Source organism: Vitis riparia, chromosome 5 (assembly GCF_004353265.1).
Source record: "Vitis riparia cultivar Riparia Gloire de Montpellier isolate 1030 chromosome 5, EGFV_Vit.rip_1.0, whole genome shotgun sequence".
In the NCBI taxonomy this organism is placed as follows: Eukaryota; Viridiplantae; Streptophyta; class Magnoliopsida; order Vitales; family Vitaceae; genus Vitis; species Vitis riparia.
The window spans coordinates 7,021,649-7,043,998 of NC_048435.1; the positions used below are offsets into that span (position 1 = coordinate 7,021,649).

The following is a 22,350-nucleotide window of genomic DNA, read 5'->3' on the forward strand; positions in this document are numbered from 1 at the left end:
AACTTAGTTCCACTATTAAATAGGTGAGAGAAGGGTAAAAGAGTCAAAGAGAGAATGAGAAAGGTGAAGTGATTAGTTAGTTTTTTCATTTAATAGTCAAGGGTATTTTAAGAATTTTTTAAAGACAATATTATTTCTCTCAATTTCTACTCTTTCGTTGGGTTTTGAATTTAATCATGAGTGATAGGAGGACATTACTTCAATTACCCATGAAAACACAATTCTCCCAAAGATTAAGGCATGTCCCCCTGCCTCTGCATCCTTTTCCTTCTCCCCACGTGTTCCCCAGACTTCCCCAGCTCAATCTGTACTCATGGATAAGGTCTGAGCCCACCTGACTCAGCCTTTTAGGCCTTTAGCACATGTAGTGGAAACGAAGTTTGGAATTTTTTTGCAGCAAAGGTAGTTGACATTTATTTTTTCAAGAAAAAAGAAGAAAGTTGGCCTATGTACTAAAATATTTACAACAAATGCACTTACAGAAAGGTAAAAGAAATCAATAGAGTAAATAAAAGATTTTGCTTAGGAAGGTGAGCCTATAGCTTTTGATGATTCAGAAGCCTTTAACGAATAAGCAGAGTGTTTCTCACTCCAAACACAGTTTTCATTTCACTAAGGAAAAATTAGTGAGAACCAAGTTGAGGCAGAAATCGAATCGCAAAATGACTGGAACAGTGAAATAAAAGCTTTTGATGATACCAAACTTTGTGTAAAGGGACTCGTAGATGGATGGGTGACAAAGATCCCTCGTATATTCATCCATCCACAACATAATCTCCAGGATAATTGACAACAAATTATAGCAGGTTGTGTCGCAAATGGAGTATTGGCACTAGTTCCGGAGGGCATGTTTGCCATTTTTTAAACTGCAACAGTGCCACTTCGCCACCAGCTGCAGCAACCCAAATTTTCTGGTATGACCTTCATTTCACTGCCCACAATTGAGTTCCTCTGAGGAGTGCTTCGATTCTTTGTTTGTTTGTTTTTTTTTTTTTTTGGGTGTGGCTAGACTCACTATGTATTCATGATCGAGATTGAATGGGTAAGGATGCTTGGATATTCGGAATTGATTTCCTGACTCGGTTCATATTTTTTTAACCATTTGTTTCTCCTCTGTGATTGAGTCTGCTCAGTTTTCCTTCAGATCCGTTCTGTTTCCAATTGACTCATTACTGATCTGGGAGTTGTTTTGGAACTGACTTAGCTGACCCAGTAATCCATTGAAGGGAAATCCACCTTCTATTTGTATGAACACTTAGTTATTTTGCGATTGAGCTGATAGTGTAATTGATTATTGAAGGCAGCAATTTTAACATCGTGTTGGTTAGTTAATATGCTCTTGTTGATGTGAAGATGACTGGAAATATGAAATTTGAGTTTAGAAACAAATACCCATGTCAATCTTGACAAACCTTCCCATACGGTTTAATCTGTACCATCGGTGGTGTGAACTAAGAAAAAGCTTGCAAACTCCTAGGAACAAGTCTATGTGGATACACAGTTAAAATATGTTAGATTCCCTTCGTCTCTACTAAGTTAATTTTTTTTTGATAACTAATTAATTGAATGATGAACATCACATGGCATAGTGGATTTATATTATTAAATTTGAATTTTTTTTCTGAACATCACATGGCATAGTGGATTTATACTATTACCGTGATGCAAATCAAATCATATAACCCAACAACCTTAGGAAAATTGTAGTCAAATATTAAAGAGACCAAGATACCCAAACTAAAACAACATTCCTGCAGCCAAACAGCACCTAGTCCTGAACCTTAACCTCTACTCAATGTCTTACCCTGATATTGTTTGAGGAAGAGGACTATGTAGAATGAGAGCCAAGCTTCCTTTGTATAGGTAGTGGTGCTACATATACATTTTGTAGCTGAGATCCTTGCAGTCAAGGCTGTGCAGAAGAGTCTTTAACAGTAAAGAAGGTCAGTGGCCTCAAGCGTGAAGACTCTGAAGGTTTCTTCCCGGAGAACCCTGGAGATCAAGAAGTCTTTAAGTTAAATGTGATGGTGGGGTAGTGTGGTTTCCAATTTGAGTTCTGTGGCCTGACAGTGAGAGTCTTCAGGACATTTCGCACAAGCGGAAGTACCCGATTTTACATACTGGAATAAGCTAGAGGTAAGCTTCATTAGGTCAGTGTTCTTCTGATCCACAGACTTCTCAAAGAATTGTAATAAACAAGAAGCAATCATTTAGATGCATTCACATATATACCCCAACTTCAATGCTGAGAAGTTTATGGTAACTTCCTCCTAGAGAAAACTCTGTTTTCTGCCATTTGAGCCCCTTTTCTCCTTTAGAAATGGACTTCTGTCTTGTCCTTGTCAAGAAAAAAAGTTTACACAGTACTTGCATTTTGCGTCTTTTTTACTTGTTCTGCATGGAAAACGAAAATTGATTCCACAGAGCAAGTAACTGGCAGTTTTGATAACAAATTTGTCAAGTTAAAGCCTCTTCCCAAATGCCACTATACATGTGGAGGCTATAGTTCAAAGTTATTGTTGATGCTGCCACCACCCTTCCATGCTGTCATAAACTCACTGCACTCATAATGTGGTACTAATTGGAAGTTTTGGTCCCAAACTAACCTTTTTTAGACCAAGTACTATGCAAGATCCCTTTCTCCCTACCTTTTCCTTAAGATTTGTTCAAAATACAGAATTTCACTCTTTTCCCATTGATTATCCTACAGAAAAAAACACAAAAAATATGATCACAGGCAACACTCGAGAAGGAATGGACTCTGAATATGACCGGAAAAGTGAGTTAATTGCTTTTGATGATTCAAAAGCTGGTGTGAAGGGGCTTGTAGATGCTGGGGTGGCAAAGATCCCACGTATGTTCATCCATCCACAACATAATCTCCGTGAGAAGTCAGTTTCCACTAATGCCCAGCTTCAAATTCCAATCATAGACCTAGAAGGTGTCAACAGTGATGCAATTCTACGTGCTAAAATCATTGACAAAGTTCGAAATGCTTGTGAGATTTGGGGCATTTTTCAGATTGTCAATCATGGAATTCTTGAAAATGTTTTGGAGGAGATGATCAAAGGAATGCGTAGATTTAATGAGCAAGACACTGAAGTGAAGAAAGAGTTTTATACTCGTGATTTCTCCAAAAAGGTGACATTTGTATCCAATTTTGATCTATTTCAGGCACCAGCAGCTACTTGGAAGGATTCCTTTTCTTGTATTATTGCTCCTAATCCACCAGACCCAACAGATATGCCTGCAGTATGCAGGTATGTTGTCAGTCATATTAACATGTGCAACACTAAGTAACTAACCTACTTTCAAATGCTGCCATTACATGTGCTTGATCAACTTGCAGAGATATAATCATGGAATACTCGAAGCAAGTAAAGATGTTGGCTAATACTCTGTTTGAATTAGTTGCAGAGGCTCTTGGCCTCAATTCAAACCATTTGAAAGACATGGAATGTGCTGAGGGCCTTTTCCTTGTGTCTCATTACTACCCAGCTTGCCCAGAACCAGAGTTGACTATGGGCACCATAACTCATACTGATCCAACATTCCTCACTGTACTTTTACAAGACCAAGTGGGTGGTCTCCAAGTTCTCCATGAGAAACAATGGGTCAATGTGAACCCGGTGCCTGGAGCACTAGTGATAAACACTGGAGATCTTCTGCAGGTAATTCTACATTATACTACTCCTGATCTACTTACTCTATTGGTCCACTTTCCCACTCCTACTGTTTGACTGAATAATTTTCAGGCCATGAATCCAATATTGGGTCCTTTGTGTATTGCTAATGTAGTAATAACTCTTTTCATAAGTTCATTGTTGGAGTATACCAGTGGACATACTATGTTTCAGTTTCTGTAAGTATCAAAATTGCCAATTTTGCGTGGTTAAGTGTTTTACCCTGCTGGTCATTTATTCAAACCAAAATGAAATGTGCATTACAATATAACTAAAGAGACAGCCATTTGATCAACCAAATGGAGTACTGATGACAAGATTTATCAACTATTAACACTTTCTCCAATGACGTTTTTTGTTTGAGTTTTTAGCTTGTATCCAACGACATGTTTAGGAGTGCAAAACACAGGGTGTTGGCAAATCATAAAGGCCCAAGAGTATCAGTGGGCAGCTTTTTTTCTCCATCTAGTCTGCCACCCTCAAAACTCTACGGACCAATCAAGGAGTTGTTATCAGAAGAGAATCCTCCAAAGTACAAGGAAACCACAGCAAGAGACTATGGTACCTACCACAGAGCAGAAAGGTTTGATGGGACTTCTGCTCTCCAGCATTTCAAGCTTTAGTTTGGCAATGGAGATGATGAAGGGTTAGGAATAATTGAATCTCCAGGAAGTGGAAGGGTTTATCCTATTTGTGATTGAGTTGGCTATTGTTTCAACTTTTAATAGTAGTTTCCTTAGTAAGGTATGTATAAATTGGGAGTTGCTATCATATTTGTGGGCATACTGAAACTCGAAACATTGAACTGCTTATGTAATTGATTTGAATGTGAAGTAGAAGCCTTCTTATGGTCTATCCACATCAGGAAAGGTTATGCAAACAGGCATGTATTGAAATACCACATATGTGCAAGGCACATTTGAGCTTTCAAAACTTTCTGATGCCATGTAATCTAAGTTTCTAGTGGGCTTTTCTTCTCTGTTTCTTCACCTCTCTTTTTATTTATTTATCGGTTATTTATTAGGCTTTTTGTTTCTTGGGTCTAGAGGTTACATTGAACTCCCATGCTATCTCAACAAAAATATGCATGATTCTGTACATTTGATTATTCTTTTAATTTTTATTTATTTATATTTTTCTCTGTCAGTAAGCTTGAACTCAAAACTGATGAATTGATGGTTCTTTACCAAGGAATGAACAACCTGAGTTGTGAATAGTTATCTACATTTTCAAGTCATTGGAAAGAACTCCCACAAAGAAAATGAAACCAGAATTTCAGTAGTAATTGAATGAAACTATGAATTTTCATGATCATAAAAATAAACCATGCCCCAAAACTTATGGTACATTAGGCTATGCAATTTAAGGATGAAATTTTATTCCATTTGTTTTGATTTATGGTTTTTTTAAAATCGTGTCTTACTCTCCTTTGAATATTGTGATTAATAGAGATAACACATGTAAGTATAGAAAGATTTATGAAAAATAAATTAATATTGGTTAAGGGATAATGTAGACTAAGATTTTTAAAATTTAGTTAAAAATATTTTAAAAATGTTTTTAAAAACCTTCACCACTCAAGCGCTAAGGAGAGCACTCAAGTGCTCAAGACATAATTCTTCAAGAATTTTGGAGATTCATCTTTCTATTTTTAAAAGGTTTTATGTTTGGGAATTCTTTAAATTTTATTTATTATAATGTTCCTAGATTTATAAATACCTTACCTAAAAATATTTGGGCTCGCCATTGCTTAAATGAGATATTTATTTTGATACTTTTTTAAACAGAATAAAATTTATTGAGTTTTCAAATAATAATCCTATTTATTATTTTCCAAGTAAAAATCTTGTTTCACTTATGATTGATCATTCCTAAACATTTTATACTCTCGAAGGATTATTTAAATTGAAATTTTCAACATTTATATTATATTTTTTTAAAATCACTTATTTACCCTATGCATTACTATATTGGATCATTGGTTTTTCAAACATTTATATTTAAGTAATAAATATAAAAAAATATTTATAATATAAGTAATTGTTAATTAAATCTTACTTAATATTAATCCTTCAATATAAAATTCAACCTTTCTGTTTTTAGGGCACCCAACATATATTTTTTGAGGAAGCATCGTAGTTTATATAATTGTGGTTATAATATAAAAATTGGTGGATAGGATGAAGGAGAATTTAAAGCTTTTAGATTTAAATAATTACAAATGATGAAGAAAGAAAGGAATCTAAAAATGATGCTCACAAGCTCAACTAATTCCCAAGCAGGAATTCAATCTGAATATGATCGGGAAAGTGAATTAAAAGCTTTTGATGGTTCAAAAACTGGCGTCAAGGGGCTTGTAGATGCTGGGGTAACAAAGATCCCCCGCATATTCATCAACCAAAGTTTAATCTGCAAGCGGAATCAGGTTCAACCAACTCGTAGTCGTAGTTGGGTATTCCGTTGATAGACCTTGATGGGGTTGATAGCAAGGGAAGTCTACAGGCTCAAATCATAGACCAAATTCGGGATGCTTGTGAAACCTGGGGATTCTTTCAGGTGGTCAATCATGGAATTCCCACAAGTGTTTTGGAGGAGATGAAAGATGGGATACGTGGATGTCATGAGCAAGACGCCGAAGTGAAATAGCAGTTCTACATAAGGGACTTCAAGAAGAAATTGCCATTTCTTTCCAATTTTGAATTATTTGAGGCACCGACAGCTACTTGGGAGGAGAACTTGGCTTGTTGAATGGCTCCTAATCCTCCAGACCACGAAGAATTGCCTGCTGTATGCAGGAATGGTGCGAGCCTCATATTATTAACATGTGAAAGACTAAGGTATCATGATACTTAAGAGTCCAATTGGCAGTGATTTTGATTACAATGCTTTAAGTTTGTAATCATGATACTTTTCAAAAGTGATTTGTAAACCCCTTAAAAGACCAATGGTTTCTTCCATTTGTCTGGGACCACCCGGGGAGGCTTTTTTTCATTCATTTTCGAGATGAGGGGACCCCTTTTCTGCATGAAACCAACAGGTGGACAAGGGCATGGCTGGCCATAAGGGTGGTTGAGAGGCCATGCTTGCTGATGGAGAAACAGGAGAGCGGGTGATAGGTGACAGGAGGGTTTGAGGTTGAGGGGTTTTGGGAGGTCACAGGGGGGAGGAGGCTATCAAGGGGGGAGACGTTTTTTTTTCCGGGGAGACTTTTGAGAGGAAAACCGGAGGTCAACTGGAGGGGGGGACACTCTTGAGTGGCAGGCGAGAGGAGAGGGAGCTTGACCACCTTCACCCAGAAAGCTCAGCCCCATGCATGACCACCCCCTGTAACTTCCACGTAAATACCCATCATCACCCATGCTCGCCCTTATCTCACCCACGTTCCTCTCCTTCTTCAATGGGCGGAAATCCACCCCGCACCCCCCGCGAGCTTCTCTGCCGCCGACACGCCAAGGACTGCATCTTCACCACGCCCGCCCCCCCCCCCCCCCCCCCCCCCCCCCCACCTCTCCTTGGACGACCCCCACAAGTTCGCCATCGTTCACAAGGTCTTCGGCGCCACCAACAGCTGCAGCACCACCACCGCCACCTCTCGGGAGGTTGGCGCATGTTAGAGGTAGAAGAGAAGAGGGTTTAAATGCCACTCAATGAATAGATAGAGAGAGGGAGAGATGGGTTAGAGGCTAGGCTGTGGAGTGAGTCACGAGCATGGCTTGTTCAAGGTGATTCAGGTTGGGACCTCAATCTCTTGCACCAGGCTGCCGCCCACGATCGCCACTTTGCCCATCAAACCGCCGCTGCCGGAGATGGAGCCCGCCAATCATCGTCGTCGTCGCCTTCCTCTTCATCAAGATCTTCGTCCAGCGGCAGAGACGGCGACGAGACCAGCGGCACCGGCAATGGCAGCGGCAGCGCAAGCGGCAGCCCCCACCTCCATTCCTTCATTTCATCTTAGCCGTCATCGACATGCAGACCCTATTCCTCACCGCCAGCCTGCTACCCGTTGGCCATTCCTTTGGTTTTTTTTTAAAATGAGGTGACACTTTGCTGGTGGCCTTTGTTGGTGGGCTCCCAAACCTTAAGTTGTGGGCTTAGATTAGTTCATGTGGGCCTTAAGTTCCATCCTCCAAGTTTGGGCCAAGTAGTTGGCCCTCCTAAGTCCTTTTTCTAATGATACAAATAATTTTTTTTATGAAGATTTTAAATTTGATTATACAAAATATCATTTTCGAAATAATTTTTTAAAATTTAATTTTAAATTCGGTTTACAAAACTTTGATTCTCGAAAATTCAATTTACATAAACTTTGTTCCTTTTTTAAAAATTCGATTTTCCAAAGTTTCCATTCATGGAATGATTTTCTAAGGTTCTAATTCTAGGTCTGGTTCTCCAAGGTCCAAATTTAATTTTCAATCTAAAAAAAAATATATACCACTATTCATTTTTATTCGTTTAAAAATTATGTTTGTTAATTAATATTATTATTTCATATTTATTTAAAAATTTCAATCATTAAAGTCCAATTCTTCAAAAATCCAACATCCAAATTTAATTTTCAATCTCAAAATTCCCACTATTCGCTTTCGTTCGCTTAAATATTATGTTCGTTAATTAGTATTATTATTCCCTATTTATTTAAAATTTTCAATCACTCAAGTTCAATTCTTCAAAATCTGACTTCCAAATTTAGTTTTCAACTCCAAAAATTCCACTATTCACTTTTATTTGTTTAAATATTATTTTCGTTAATTAGTATTATTATTCCATATTTATTTATTTCTTTTAAAAAAATTTCAATCATTAAATTCCCAATTCTTCAAAAATCCAACGTCCAAATTTAATTTTAAATTTCAAAATTCCAGTATTTACCTTTATTCGTTTAAATATTATTTTCGTTAATTAGTATTATTATTCCATATATATATATATATATATATATATATATGTATTTAAAAATTCCAATAATTAAAGTCCAATTCTTAAAAAATCCGACTTTCAAATTTAATTTTCAATCTAAAAAATCCCACTATTCACTTTCATATGTTCAAATATCATTTTTGATTAATTAGTAACATTATTCCATATTTATTTATTTAAAAATTTCAATCATTGAAGTCCAATTCTTCGAAAATCCGATGTCCAAATTTAACTTTTAATCTCAAAATTTCCACTATTCACTTTCATTCATTTAAATATTATGTTTGTTAATTATTATTATTATTATTTCATATTTATTTATTTAATCTCATTCATTAAAGTCCAATTCTTAAAAAATCCGACGTCCAAATTTAATTTTCTATCTAAAAAATTCCACAATTCACCTTTATTCATATAAATATTATTTTCGTTAACTAGTATTATTATTCCCTATATTTTTATTTATTTATTTAAAATTTTCAATCATTAAAGTTCAATTCTTCAAAATCTGACTTCCAAATTTAACTCTCAATCTCAAACATTCCACCATCCACTTTTATTCATTTAAATATCATTTTTGTTATTATTATTATTATTCCATATTTATTTATTTATTTATTTATTTTTAAAAAATTCCAATAATTAAAGTTTAATTATTCAAAATCTGACTTCCAAATTTAATTTCCAATATCAAAAACTCCACTATTCACATTCAGTTATTTAATGATTATTTTCGTTATTATTATTATCTCATCCGTTTATTTGTTCACTTATTCATATATTAAAAATATCATCTCTAAATGATTTCTCAAATTTTCAATCTCTAAATCCAAACCCCAATCTCTAAAATTTTATCTTTCGCAATTTTTTACCTAGTCTTTATTATTTCGTCTTTGCTATTATTCCATTCATTTTACTTATTCACTTATCCACTTATTTAAAATCCACTCTCTAAATAATTCTTCAAATTTCTAAATCTTTAACTTCAATTTCCAATTTCCAACATTCCCATCTTCGTAATCATTTATCCATACTTTCGCTATTCTGTTCATTTATTTATTCACCGGTTCATTTATTCAAAATTCCGCCCCTAAATAATTCTTTAAATTTTCGATTCCCAAATTTAGTTATCTGAAATTCCAGTTTTTCAATTCCCGAACTTAATTTTCAATTCCCAATATCCTAATTCTCGCATTTATTCCGTTACTTACTTATTATTATCATTTATTTTATTTATTCCTAAAAATTCTACCTCTGAATAATTTCCAAGATTTCCTTTTTTTATAATTTGATTTTCATGATTTCTACTTCTCAAATAATTTTCAATTCTGATTTCTTTCAAAATTTAATTCACAAGGTCCCAATTTTTGTAATTTAATTTTTTTTAAAAATCCTGAAGTCTCAAATAATTTTCAAAATTCCAATCTCTTTCAAATTTAATTTCTAAAATTCTCATTCTTACGTTTAATTTCTAAAAATCTGATTTTCAAATAATTCCTAAAAATTCGATTTTTAAATAATCTCTAAGACTCCAATTCTCAAACAAATTTCAATTTTCCTTCGAACAACTTAATTTTTGTTTAGTAATGCATGTGATATGTTTTGTGCTCTTTATTGTACGCCGACCCTATTTTTATAATAGCGCATTGCTCGTTTGTATTCCAGGTACGTATCCACTCCCATTCTGTTCATTCTCTATGCATGTTTTGATTCCCATGTGTGGATGATCGATTTGAGTATCCATTAATTTTCCTATTGATTGCCACGTCAGCTTCATCTTATTAGTAGAGACCCAACTTTAGGGACTTAGAGGGGTGTTACAGTCTTTACCATACCTTCCTGATAAGTAACCTGACCCCCAAACCCAATCCGGTTTTTCATAGACCACATTTTCCAAAATAAGGAGTCACACTCAGGGTTTTTCTTTCATATTTTGTTTACCCTTTAAAAATAAGACAAAAATAAGTGGCGACTCCAAGTCATTTTCTTAATAAATAAATAAAAAATTAATTTTTTCAAAATAAAAATCGAGCATACCATCGAGTGAAAGCGCATGAGCCGAAATGCGGGGTCCACAGATTTTTGGAAAAATCACATACCAAATGGTTCTTCAAGTTTTTAGAAACGACTCTCAAAAGTTTGTCAAACACCTCACTTTTGCAAGAAAGTACTTCCAAATATTAAGAAGCAGTTTCTAACTCTCTCAAAACCAATCCCAAATGATTTCTGCAATCTCAAAACTTGCAGAAAAAAAAAAGTTGAAAAATTCCCATAAACTCTACTTTCAACAAGCAATAGTCGAGCTGCTTTCAAGTATTTATGTTAAACGGTGATTAATTCACTTGCAGAGGTATAGTGGTCCAATACTTGAAGGAAGTGAAGAGATTGGGTTATTTTTTGTTTGAAGTGAAGAAAAGTCAATCAAGCCCTACTCCTAAAAGATTAAGGGACAATTATGTTTTCAACCCATATGTGCTTGATAATTAAGGGAAGGACCTCCAACCACCCATAATTGATTATAAGAATATGAGATAGTAATTGACAAAAATACCCACTTGACTCATTTTTATATTTATTCTACCATTCTTCACATGCCACTATTCTTTCTTATTTAACCATTTCTGGAATTTTCATTATTTTTTAAAACTCTTTTATAAATAATTGAAAAATCAACATTATTTTTTATTTTTAAATTATAAATAAAAAATTATATTAATGATTCAAAGACTATTTTGGAAAATACTTTCTAAAAAATATTAATTTAAATAAATAAAAATTATCTTTTACATTTATTTTTATCTTTTACATTTTAGAAGTAAATAATTTAATGATTAAAATATTGGTTAAAATAAATATATTCACTATTTTAATTTCTTTTATACTAAAAAGTATTTTAAAGTTTTTATTATTATTATAAAATAAAAAGTTTAATTTTTTTAATCTTTTTCCTTTCTTATTTTAATAATTTCTTGAACATGATTTTTAGTAATAAGTTATATGAAATGTTACAAATTTTTTTATTAAGGATTTTTTTAATGATTTTAATTAATTAAAATTTATTAAAATAAGAAAAAGAAAAAGAAAGAAAGAGGATAGATTAAGAGTTTTTATTTTAAGTACTCAATTAAAATACTTTCATATGACCTAATTTTAGAAGTGGATTATATCAATACATAGTAGATATTGAATTTTTCTTATATAAAAGGGTTGAAATGTAAATTTACTTATTTTAGAAGAAAACAAGTAGTTAAAAATTATATAGATTATATTTGAGTTTGGTTTTAAAATATTTTTCTAGTTTTTATTTTCTATTTTTTTATTTTTAAAAATAATTTTTATTTTCTATAGTGTCTCTTTTTGAAAATATGTTTAATTAAAAAATGAAAACTATTTTAAAAAATGAAAATTGAAAACCTTGCTTAGTACTATTTTTTTATATGAAAATAAAAAAAAATTATTTATTCATTTATTGTGTCATTGTATAATTGTATTACATTAACTGTATAAAGGAAATGTATTAAGTGTACAAAGGTGTACAAGACTACCATTTGTGAAAGATTATAATCGATTGTGAATCATTCCTTTATTTTTCTTATCACGCATGAATTGTACATATATGTCATGCACTTTATTTAATTCCCACATGAAAATTTCAATATTTTCCCCAATAATGATATTTGGGGAAAATTTTTTTGACCTTAAGTTATCCACCATCTTTTCAACTAAACCATTGGAAATATGGTTAAACACTCCTACGTGGACACATAACTTAGGAGCGATATGAAATTTATGACATTATACAAGGGTATTACATTAACTATATAAGAGAAATGTACTAATTGTACAAAAGTGTACAAGATTACCCTTTGTAAATGATTTCAATCTATTCTAAACCATTTTTTTATTTTCCTTGTCACCCAAGGATTGTACACCTATGTCATTTACTTTATTTAACTATCACATGAAAATTCCAATATTTTCCCCAATAATGATATTTGGGGAAAAAAATTGACCTTAAGTCATCCACCATTTTCTCAGTCAAACCATTGAAAATATGATTAATACACCTACATGGACATATAACTTATGAGAAATATGAAATTTGTGTCATTTATTACACTAACTGTACAAGAGAAATGTGTTAAATGTACACGGGTGTACAAGACTCCTAATAGGTTTTGTACGATTTTTAAACAACTTGAGTTTGACATTAAGACGATTATTGATAGTTTTTTTTTTTTTACCAAATTATGTCATTAAGACATTCCCTACAAAAATTAACACATAGGAAATAAAATTAAAATCAATCATGTTTGAATTGTTCATTATAAGTAAACTAAATGAAATATATATTTTTACTATTTTGCCTTTATAAATATAATTTTATTGTTATCAATAGAGATTAAAAAAATCATATTTAAACGGAATTAAAAATAAACAAAAATTATTTTTATAATATTTTATTTTTTTAAATCATTAATTTAAATTATAAAAATTAGTTTTAAAATTAAAAATATTTGTTGTAATTATAGTTTTGAAGATTTCATGATTTTTATCTTATTACTTTGAAAAAATTGCTTTAATAAGAAAGTATTTATTTTAATGGTTTTAAATATTTAAATATTTATTAAAAAATATTTAGGATTAGTGTGGAGAGCAATTTGGTAATTTTGGAATGGAGAAATTTTGAATATTTTGAAGACTTTAATTCTGTCAATTAGCCTATTTACACTTTCAAAATTATTGGAAGGTTGGTAAATTAGTCTTAGAAATATTGTCTTCTTGATTAATATTATATATATATATATATGAGTGTTTACATTATTTTCGAAATAATAAACACCATGTGTCTAATTTGCAAGTTAGAAAAAATAATAATAATATTTTACGAGGTATTTAAAAAGTATTTATTATATGTTCCATAAATTTGAAAAAAAAATATTTTATGATATCTAATTTATAAGTTAGAACAAACAAATAATACTGATATTTTATGAAGTGTTTAAAAATTATTTAATATATATGAGAAATAATATAAGTTTGAAATAAAGAATAATATTTATTATATATTATGTAAGTTTTCGACATATTTAAAGAATATTTATTATACATTATGTAAATTTGAAAAAGAATAATATTTAATGAGGTATTTAAAAGTTATTCACTTCAAAAATGTATTTGACAATAATAATTTTTAACCATCTTTCATATTCAATTTGATGAAAAAAAAAAATTCAACTTAGTTCTACTATTAAATTGGTGAGAGAAGGGTAAAAGAGTTAAAGAGAGAATGAGAAATGTGAGGTGATTGTTAGTTTTTTCATTTAATAGTTAAAAGTATTTTAAGAATTTTTTAAAGACAATATCCTTTTTATCCTTTCATTGGGTTTTGAATTTAATTATGAGTGATAGGAGGACCTTATCTCAATTATCCAACTTAATTGGGTTGAAAACACAATTCTGCATGTCCCCCTGCCCCTTCATCCTTTTCCTTGGCCCCCACGTGTTCCCCAGACTTCCCCAGCTCAATCTGTACTCATGGATAAGGTCTGAGCCCACCTGACTCAGCCTTCTTAGGCCTTTAGCACATGTAGTGAAAACGAAGTTTGGATTTTTTTTTCCAGCAAAGGTAGTTGACATTTATTTTTTCATGAAAAAAGAAGAAAGTTGGCCTATGTACTAAAATATTTACAACAAATGCTCTTACAGAAAGGTAAAAGAAATCAATAGAGTAAATAAAAGATTTTGCTTAGGAAGGTGAGCCTAAAGCTTTTGATGATTCAGAAGCCTTTAATGAATAAGCAGAGCGTTTCTCACTCCAAACACAGTTTTCATTTCACTAAGGAAAAATTAGTGAGAACCAAGTTGAGGCAGAAATCGAATCGCAAAATGACTGGAACAGTGAAATAAAAGCTTTTGATGATACCAAACTTTGTGTAAAGGGACTCGTAGATGGATGGGTGACAAAGATCCCTCGTATATTCATCCGTCCACAACATAATCTCCAGGATAATTTACAACAAAGTCTAGCAGGTTGTGTCGCAAATGGAATATTGGCACTAGTTCCGGAGGGCATGTTTGCCATTTTTTTAACTGCAACAGTGCCACTTCACCACCAGCTGCAGCAACCCAAATTTTCTGGTATGACCTTCATTGCACTGCCCACATTTGAGTTCCTCCGAGGAGTGCTTCGATTTTTTGTTTGTTTGTTTGTTTTTTTTTTTTTTTTGGGGTGTGGCTAGACTCACTATGTATTCATGATCGAGATTGAATGGGTAAGGATGCTTGGATATTCGGAATAGATTTCCTGACTCGGTTCATATTTTTTTAACCATTTGTTTCTCCTCTGTGATTGAGTCTGCTCAGTTTTCCTTCAGATCCGTTCTGTTTCCAATTGACTCATTACTGATCTGGGAGTTGTTTTGGAACTGACTTAGCTGACTCAGTAATCCATTGAAGGGAAATCCACCTTCTATTTGTATGAACACTTAGTTATTTTGCGATCGAGCTGATAATGTAATTGATTATTGAAGGCAGCAATTTTAACATTGTGTTGGTTAGTTAATATGCTCTTGTTGATGTGAAAATTAATGACTGGAGATATGAAATTGAGTTTAGAAACAAATACCCATGTCAATCTTGACAAACCTTCCCATACGGTTTAATCTGTACCATCGGTGGTGTGAACTAAGAAAAAGCTTGCTAACTCCTAGGAACAAGTCTATGTGGATACACAGTTAAAATATGTTAGATTCCCCTTCATACTTGGTTGGTATATTTGTCTCTACTAAGTTAAATTTTTTTTGATAATTAATTAATTGAATGATGAACAGGTACGACAAAATTATATTATTAAATTTGAATTTTTTTTTCTGAACATCACATGGCATAGTGGATTTATACTATTACCGTGATGCAAATCAAATCATGTAACCCAACTACCTTAGGAAAATTGTAGTCAAATATTAAAGAGACCAAGATACCCAAACTAAAACAACCTTCCTGCAGCCAAACAGCACCTAGTCCTGAACCTTAACCTCTACTCAATGTCTTACCCTGATATTGTTTGAGGAAGAGGACCATGTAGAATGAGAGCCAAGCTTCCTTTGTATAGGTAGTCGTGCATATACATTTTGTAGCTGAGATCCTTGCAGTCAAGGCTGTGCAGAAGAGTCTTTAACAGTAAAGAAGGTCAGTGGCCTCAAGCGTGAAGACTCTGAAGGTTTCTTCCCGGAGAACCCTGGAGATCAAGAAGTCTTTAAGTTAAATGTGATGGTGGGGTAGGGTGGTTTCCAATTTGAGTTCTGTGGCCTGACAGTGAGAGTCTTCAGGACATTTCGCACAAGCGGAAGTACCCGATTTTACATACTGGAATAAGCTAGAGGTAAGCTTCATTAGGTCAGTGTTCTTCTGATCCACAGACTTCTCAAAGAATTGTAATAAACAAGAAGCAGTCATTTAGATGCATTCACATATATACCCCAACTTCAATGCTGAGAAGTTTATGGTAACTTCCTCCTAGAGAAAACTCTGCTTTCTGCCATTTGAGCCCCTTTTCTCCTTTAGAAATGTACTTCTGTCTTGTCCTTGTCAAGAAAAAAAGTTTACACAGTAGAGAAATAGAACATAGCAAGAAGGAAAACGAAAATTGATTCCACAGAGCAAGTAACTGGCAGTTTTGATAACAAATCAGTCAAGTTAAAGCCTCTTCCTAAATGGCACTATACCTGTGGAGGCTATAGTTCAAAGTTATTGTTGATGCTGGCACCACCCTTCCATGCTGTCATAAACTCGCTGCACTCATAATGTGGTACTAATTGTGGAAGTTTTGGTCCCAAACTAACCTTTTTTAGACCAAGTACTATGCAAGATCCCTTTCTCCCTACCTTTTCCTTAAGATTTGTTCAAAATACAGAATTTCACTCTTTTCCCATTGATTATCCTACAGAAAAAAACACAAAAAATATGATCACATGCAATACTCGAGAAGGAATGGACTCTGAATATGACCGGAAAAGTGAGTTAATTGCTTTTGATGATTCAAAAGCTGGTGTGAAGGGGCTTGTAGATGCTGGGGTGGCAAAGATCCCACGTATGTTCATCCATCCACAACATAATCTCCGTGAGAAGTCAGTTTCCACTAATGCCCAGCTTCGGATTCCAATCATAGACCTAGAAGGTGTCAACAGTGATGCAATTCTACGTGCTAAAATCATTGACAAAGTTCGAAATGCTTGTGAGATTTGGGGCATTTTTCAGATTGTCAATCATGGAATTCTGAAAAGTGTTTTGGAGGAGATGATCAAAGGAATACGTAGATTTAATGAGCAAGACACTGAAGTGAAGAAAGAGTTTTATACTCGTGATTTCTCCAAAAAGGTGATATTTGTATCCAATTTTGATCTATTTCAGGCACCAGCAGCTACTTGGAAGGATTCCTTTTCTTGTATTATTGCTCCTAATCCACCAGACCCAACAGATATGCCTGCGGTATGCAGGTATGTTGTCAGTCATATTAACATGTGCAACACTAAGTAACTAACCTACTTTCAAATGCTGCCATTACATGTGCTTGATCAACTTGCAGAGATATAATCATGGAATACTCGAAGCAAGTAAAGATGTTGGCTAATACTCTGTTTGAATTAGTTGCAGAGGCTCTTGGCCTCAATTCAAACCATTTGAAAGACATGGAATGTGCTGAGGGCCTTTTCCTTGTGGCTCATTACTACCCAGCTTGCCCAGAGCCAGAATTGACTATGGGCACCAAAACTCATACTGATCCAACATTCCTCACTGTACTTTTACAAGACCAAGTGGGTGGTCTCCAAGTTCTCCATGAGAAACAATGGGTCAATGTGAACCCGGTGCCTGGAGCACTAGTGATAAACACTGGAGATCTTCTGCAGGTAATTCTACATTATAATACTCTTGATTTACTTACTCTATTGGTCCACTTTCCCACTCCTACTGTTTGACAGAATAATTTTCAGGCCATGAATCCAATATTGGGTCCTTTGTGTATTGCTAATGTAGTAATAACTCTTTTCATAAGTTCATTGTTGGAGTATACCAGTGGACATACTATGTTTCAGTTTCTGTAAGTATCAAAATTGCCAATTTTGCGTGCTTAAGTGTTTTACCCTGCTGGTCATTTATTCAAACCAAAATGAAATGCGCATTACAATATAACTAAAAGAGACAGCCATTTGATCAACCAAATGGAGTACTGATGACATGATTTATCAACTATTAACACTTTCTCCAATGACGTTTTTTGTTTGATTTTTTAGCTTGTATCCAACGACATGTTTAGGAGTGCAAAACACAGGGTGTTGGCAAATCATAAAGGCCCAAGAGTATCAGTGGGCAGCTTTTTTTCTCCATTTAGTCTGCCACCCTCAAAACTCTACGGACCAATCAAGGAGTTGTTATCAGAAGAGAATCCTCCAAAGTACAAGGAAACCACAGCAAGAGACTATGGTACCTACCACAGAGCAGAAAGGCTTGATGGGACTTCTGCTCTCCAGCATTTCAAGCTTTAGTTTGGAAATGGAGATGATGAAGGGTTAGGAATAATTGAATCTCCAGGAAGTGGAAGGGTTTATCCTATTTGTGATTGAGTTGGCTATTGTTTCAACTTTTAATAGTCGTTTCCTTAGTAAGGTATGTATAAATTGGGAGTTGCTATCATATTTGTGGGCATACTGAAACTCGAAACATTGATCTGCTTATGTAATTGATTTGAATGGGAAGTAGAAGCCTTATTATGGTCTATCCACATCAGGAAAGGTTATACAAACAGGCATGTATTGAAATACCACATGTGCTAGGCACATTTGAGCTTTCAAAACTTTCTGATGCCATGTAATCTAAGTTTCTAGTGGGCTTTTCTTCTCTGTTTCTTCACCTCTCTTTTTATTTATTTGGCTTCTTGTTTCTTGGGTCTAGAGGTTACATTGAACTCCCATGCTATCTCAACAAAAATATGCATGATTCTGTACATTTGATTATTCTTTTAATTTTTATTTATTTATTTATTTATATTTTTCTCTTTCAGTAAGCTTGAACTCAAAAATTGATGAATTGATGGTTGTTTACCAAGGAATGAACAACGTGAGTTGTGAACAGTTGTTTACATTTTCAAGTCATTGGAGAGAACTCACACGAAGAAAATGAAATCAGAATATCGGTAGTAATTGAATGAAACTATGAATTTTCATGATCATAAAAATAAACCATGCCCCAAAACTTATGGTACATTAGGCTGTGCAATTTAAGGATGAAATTTTATTCCATTTGTTTTGATTTATGGTTTTTTTAAATCGTGTCTTACTCTCCTTTGAATATAGTGATAAATAGAGATAACACATGTAAGTATAGAAAGGTTTAAGAAAAATAAATTAATGTTGGTTAAGGGATAATGTAGGCTAAGGTTTTTAAAATTGAGTTAAAAATATTTTAAAAATGTTTTTAAAAACCTTCTCCACCACTCAAGCACTAAGGAGAGCACTCAAGTGCTCATGACACAATTCTCCAAGAATTTTGGAGATTCATCTTTCTATTTTTAAAAGGTTTTATGTTTAGGAATTATTTAAATTTGATTTATTATAACGTTCCTAGATTTATAAATTCCTTACCTAAAAATAGTTGGATCTGTCATTGCTTAAATAAGATGATAATGCAAGTGACATACCTACATGAGCCAGTTAAGTATGAGGAGTAGGAGGAGTAGTCACTTCATTAGGAGGATTTGGTACACCATGCTAGGAGGTTTACTAGAGAGCATGGTCCCTCTACTAGATATCCCTCCTTTGAGTACATGCTAATAATTGATGTGGGGGAGCCATAAATTTTTTAGGAAGCTGAGTCTCACGAGGATAGTAGCAATTGGTTGAGAGTTATGTAAGATGAGATGGATTCCTTGTAGAAAAATGAAACCTATGAGTTAGTACAACTTCCTAAAGGAAGAAAATCATTGAAAAAAAAAGGGTATTCAAGTGGTTGAGGGATACAATTGAAGAAAATGCATCCAAGTTGAAGAAGATTCACACAAACAAGAATGCCTTAACATGTTGACAAAGGTGTTCCCAAGTAGAAGCTTCAGTTGTGCATTAGCGTAGCAGGTTTGAACTCCATGTGATGGGGATATAGATTGGCAGTCCTCTCTCTTGTGCTGGGGGGAGAGATTGTTGGGCCAAGTTTGTCCATCCCATGAGCCCATGTATTAGGCTATTTTATAGTTAGGTATTCTTTAAGCCCAAATATAAATAACATTAGAACTTTAGTATATTAGGGAAAAAAATTCATTGAAAAAAGGAAAGAAAATTAGGATTGTTATGTGGGTACTATTTTAGGGCTCAAAAGGTGAAGTTACAAGTTCTTTCTATTAGGATTAAAACACCTTAATCATATTTTTTGAAAACGATGATAAACCAATGCAAAAAATTAGGAAGGTGAGCCTAAAGCTTTTGATCATTCAGAAGCCTTTAACGAATAAGGAGAGTGTTTCTCACTCCAAACACAGTTTTCATTTCACTAAGCAAAAATTAGTGAGAACCAAGTTGAGGCAGAAATGGAATCGCAAAATGACTGGAACAGTGAAATAAAAGCTTTTGATGATACCAAACTTGGTGTAAAGGGACTCGTAGATGCCGGGGTGACAAAGATCCCTCGTATATTCATCCATCCACAGCATTATCTCCAGGATAAGTTAGTTTGTGAGGATTCCCAGTTTAGTATTCCAACCATAGATCTTCAGGGTGTCACTAGTGATGCAATTTTAAGGGCCAAAGCCATAGAGAAGATTCAAAATGCTTGTGAAAAATGGGGCTTCTTTCAGATAGTCAATCATGGAATTCCCAAGAGTGATTTGGAAGAGATGCTTGCTGGGGTACGGAGATTTCATGAGCAAGATGCGGAAGTGAAGAAGGAGTTCTACACACGCGATCTCAGAAAAAAGGTGTTATTCCTATCCAATTTTGACCTATTTCAAGCTCCGACAGCTACCTGGAGGGATAGCTTGGCTCTCGTTATGTATCCTATTCTACCAGAACCCGAATCATTGCCTACAGTATGCAGGTATGTACAGCTCAAATCCAAAGTATGTTATGTCTGCCTTTTTCAGTTTAGCTGGTTATTGTGGTTTAAGACTCAAGTGACTATGAGTTGTTTCTGGTCTGCCTTAAGTTGCCCACAGAAACTGCCATGCTGTAGTTTTGCTCCTTTTTTCTTCTTTTCATTCCTATAATTCCTCTCTTTAGGTTCTACATATATCCAATCTAGAACCATGTGCGCTAAATCGAGTCATTATATGTGCTTGATCAACTTGCAGAGACATAGCGCTGGCATACTCAAAGCAAGTACAGAGATTGGGGATTACTCTGTTCGAACTACTGTCAGTGGGTCTTGGACTCAATCCAAACCATCTGAAAGACATGGAGTGTGCTGAAAGGCTTTCCTTTCTGGGTCACTATTACCCAGCATGCCCTGAGCCTGAATTGACACTGGGCACCAGTATTCACTCCGATGCTGACTTCATGACCATACTTTTACAAGACCAACTGGGTGGCCTCCAAGTTTTTCATGAGAATCAGTGGGTCGACGTTCCCCCCATCCCTGGAGCACTAATAGTAAATGTTGGAGATTTTCTCCAGGCAAGTCCACATTTCACTAAGCTTGAGTTACATATTAATTATACTGCCTCACTATAAGTGACTTGAAATCCAATATCAGGTTTGAATGCTTCACTAATTGTCACATGGATATCCTATAGTGGGTGCGATTGGTATTTTAAGGATTGAGATCACTCTATTAACATGTTCTTGAAATAGGAACCACTGACTATTTTGTTTGGATACAAATTGTTCAATTGTTGCTCCTGGGAAGCAGTTAAAGATTTTTCTTCCAATGGATTGCACACATCTGAAATAGCTAGCTCAGATACACCAATTATGTGTAGAAATCATTTTAACCTTGAATAAATTTCAATTTTTTTTTTCCAGTAAATCACTGTTTCACCAGATTTCTTGTTTGTTTTTATGCAGCTTCTCACTAACGACAAGCTTAAAAGCGTCCATCACAGGGTAATTGCAAAACAAAAAGGCCCAAGAATTTCAGTGGCATGTTTCTTTAGAACAGAATTTTTTGAGCCAGGAGATAAATTAAGAAGGTATGGACCAAGCCAAGAGTTGTTATCAGAGGAAAATCCTCCAGTGTACAAGGAAACCACTGCCAATGACTATCTGAAGCACTACTACTCAAAAGGGTCTGGGACTTCTTCACTACTGCATTTGAAATTGTGAAGTTGGCCATGGAATTTACTTTGGTAGCCCAAAAACTGGCTGCTGCATGTCAAAAATATGGGTGTAGTGCCTCAACAAATTTCTAGCTCTTCCATGCTTATTAAATTTAAGCATTCTTTCCTGCTTACCTGGTTTTTATTTCAATATTAAATGCTCTCAGCGTTTAGAATTTATGGTTGGAACCTGTCTTTAATTTGTCAACCGAGTGATATGAGAGGAAAACCTGAAGTGAGGCCTAAACCCTGGGTTTTACAAAAGCTTTATCCAGAGCTTAATGTCGCCTGAAGCCCTAAGCCCACCGACTTAGCCTGTGCTTTCTTGCCATCATTTTTAGCTCAAATAGTTGTACGGTATTCTTACCATGAGCAAGAGCACTGATCAAAGAAAATTGGAAAGATCTATGGGCTAGATGTGTTTGCATCTTCAAAGAGTTTCTGAGGACTGCA

At 34.2% G+C, this 22,350-nt stretch overlaps 3 protein-coding genes across 7 annotated transcripts; all 3 read left to right on the top strand.

The window, feature by feature from the left end:
- The first annotated feature begins 579 nt into the window (after window positions 1-579).
- Window positions 580-4,672, top strand: LOC117914325 (1-aminocyclopropane-1-carboxylate oxidase homolog 1-like). Of its 3 annotated transcripts, none has more exons than XM_034829621.1 (4): window positions 580-914; window positions 2,711-3,260; window positions 3,350-3,671; window positions 4,055-4,672. In XM_034829621.1, exons 2-4 carry the CDS (start codon window positions 2,728-2,730, stop codon window positions 4,304-4,306), a joined length of 1,107 nt encoding a protein of 368 aa, XP_034685512.1. In that variant the 5' UTR covers window positions 580-914; window positions 2,711-2,727; the 3' UTR covers window positions 4,307-4,672. The 3 variants fall into 3 exon arrangements, with proteins under 3 accessions (XP_034685512.1, XP_034685511.1, XP_034685510.1); XM_034829620.1 differs by lacking the exon at window positions 580-914 and adding an exon at window positions 1,704-2,150; XM_034829619.1 differs by lacking the exon at window positions 580-914 and adding an exon at window positions 1,704-2,136.
- Window positions 4,673-14,657: 9,985 nt separating this feature from the next.
- Window positions 14,658-18,509, top strand: LOC117914324 (1-aminocyclopropane-1-carboxylate oxidase homolog 1-like). 3 transcript variants are annotated; one of them, XM_034829616.1, is made up of 4 exons: window positions 14,658-14,741; window positions 16,549-17,098; window positions 17,188-17,509; window positions 17,894-18,509. In XM_034829616.1, exons 1-4 carry the CDS (start codon window positions 14,675-14,677, stop codon window positions 18,143-18,145), a joined length of 1,191 nt encoding a protein of 396 aa, XP_034685507.1. In that variant the 5' UTR covers window positions 14,658-14,674; the 3' UTR covers window positions 18,146-18,509. The 3 variants fall into 3 exon arrangements, with proteins under 3 accessions (XP_034685507.1, XP_034685509.1, XP_034685508.1); XM_034829618.1 differs by lacking the exon at window positions 14,658-14,741 and adding an exon at window positions 15,587-15,998; XM_034829617.1 differs by lacking the exon at window positions 14,658-14,741 and adding an exon at window positions 15,587-15,984.
- A 1,476-nt stretch (window positions 18,510-19,985) lies between these two features.
- On the top strand, window positions 19,986-22,312 carry LOC117914910 (1-aminocyclopropane-1-carboxylate oxidase homolog 1-like). Its single transcript, XM_034830429.1, has 3 exons — window positions 19,986-20,681; window positions 20,935-21,256; window positions 21,647-22,312. The coding sequence occupies exons 1-3, from the start codon at window positions 20,176-20,178 to the stop codon at window positions 21,902-21,904; spliced, it is 1,086 nt and encodes a 361-aa protein (XP_034686320.1). The 5' UTR covers window positions 19,986-20,175; the 3' UTR covers window positions 21,905-22,312.
- Window positions 22,313-22,350: the final 38 nt, after the last annotated feature.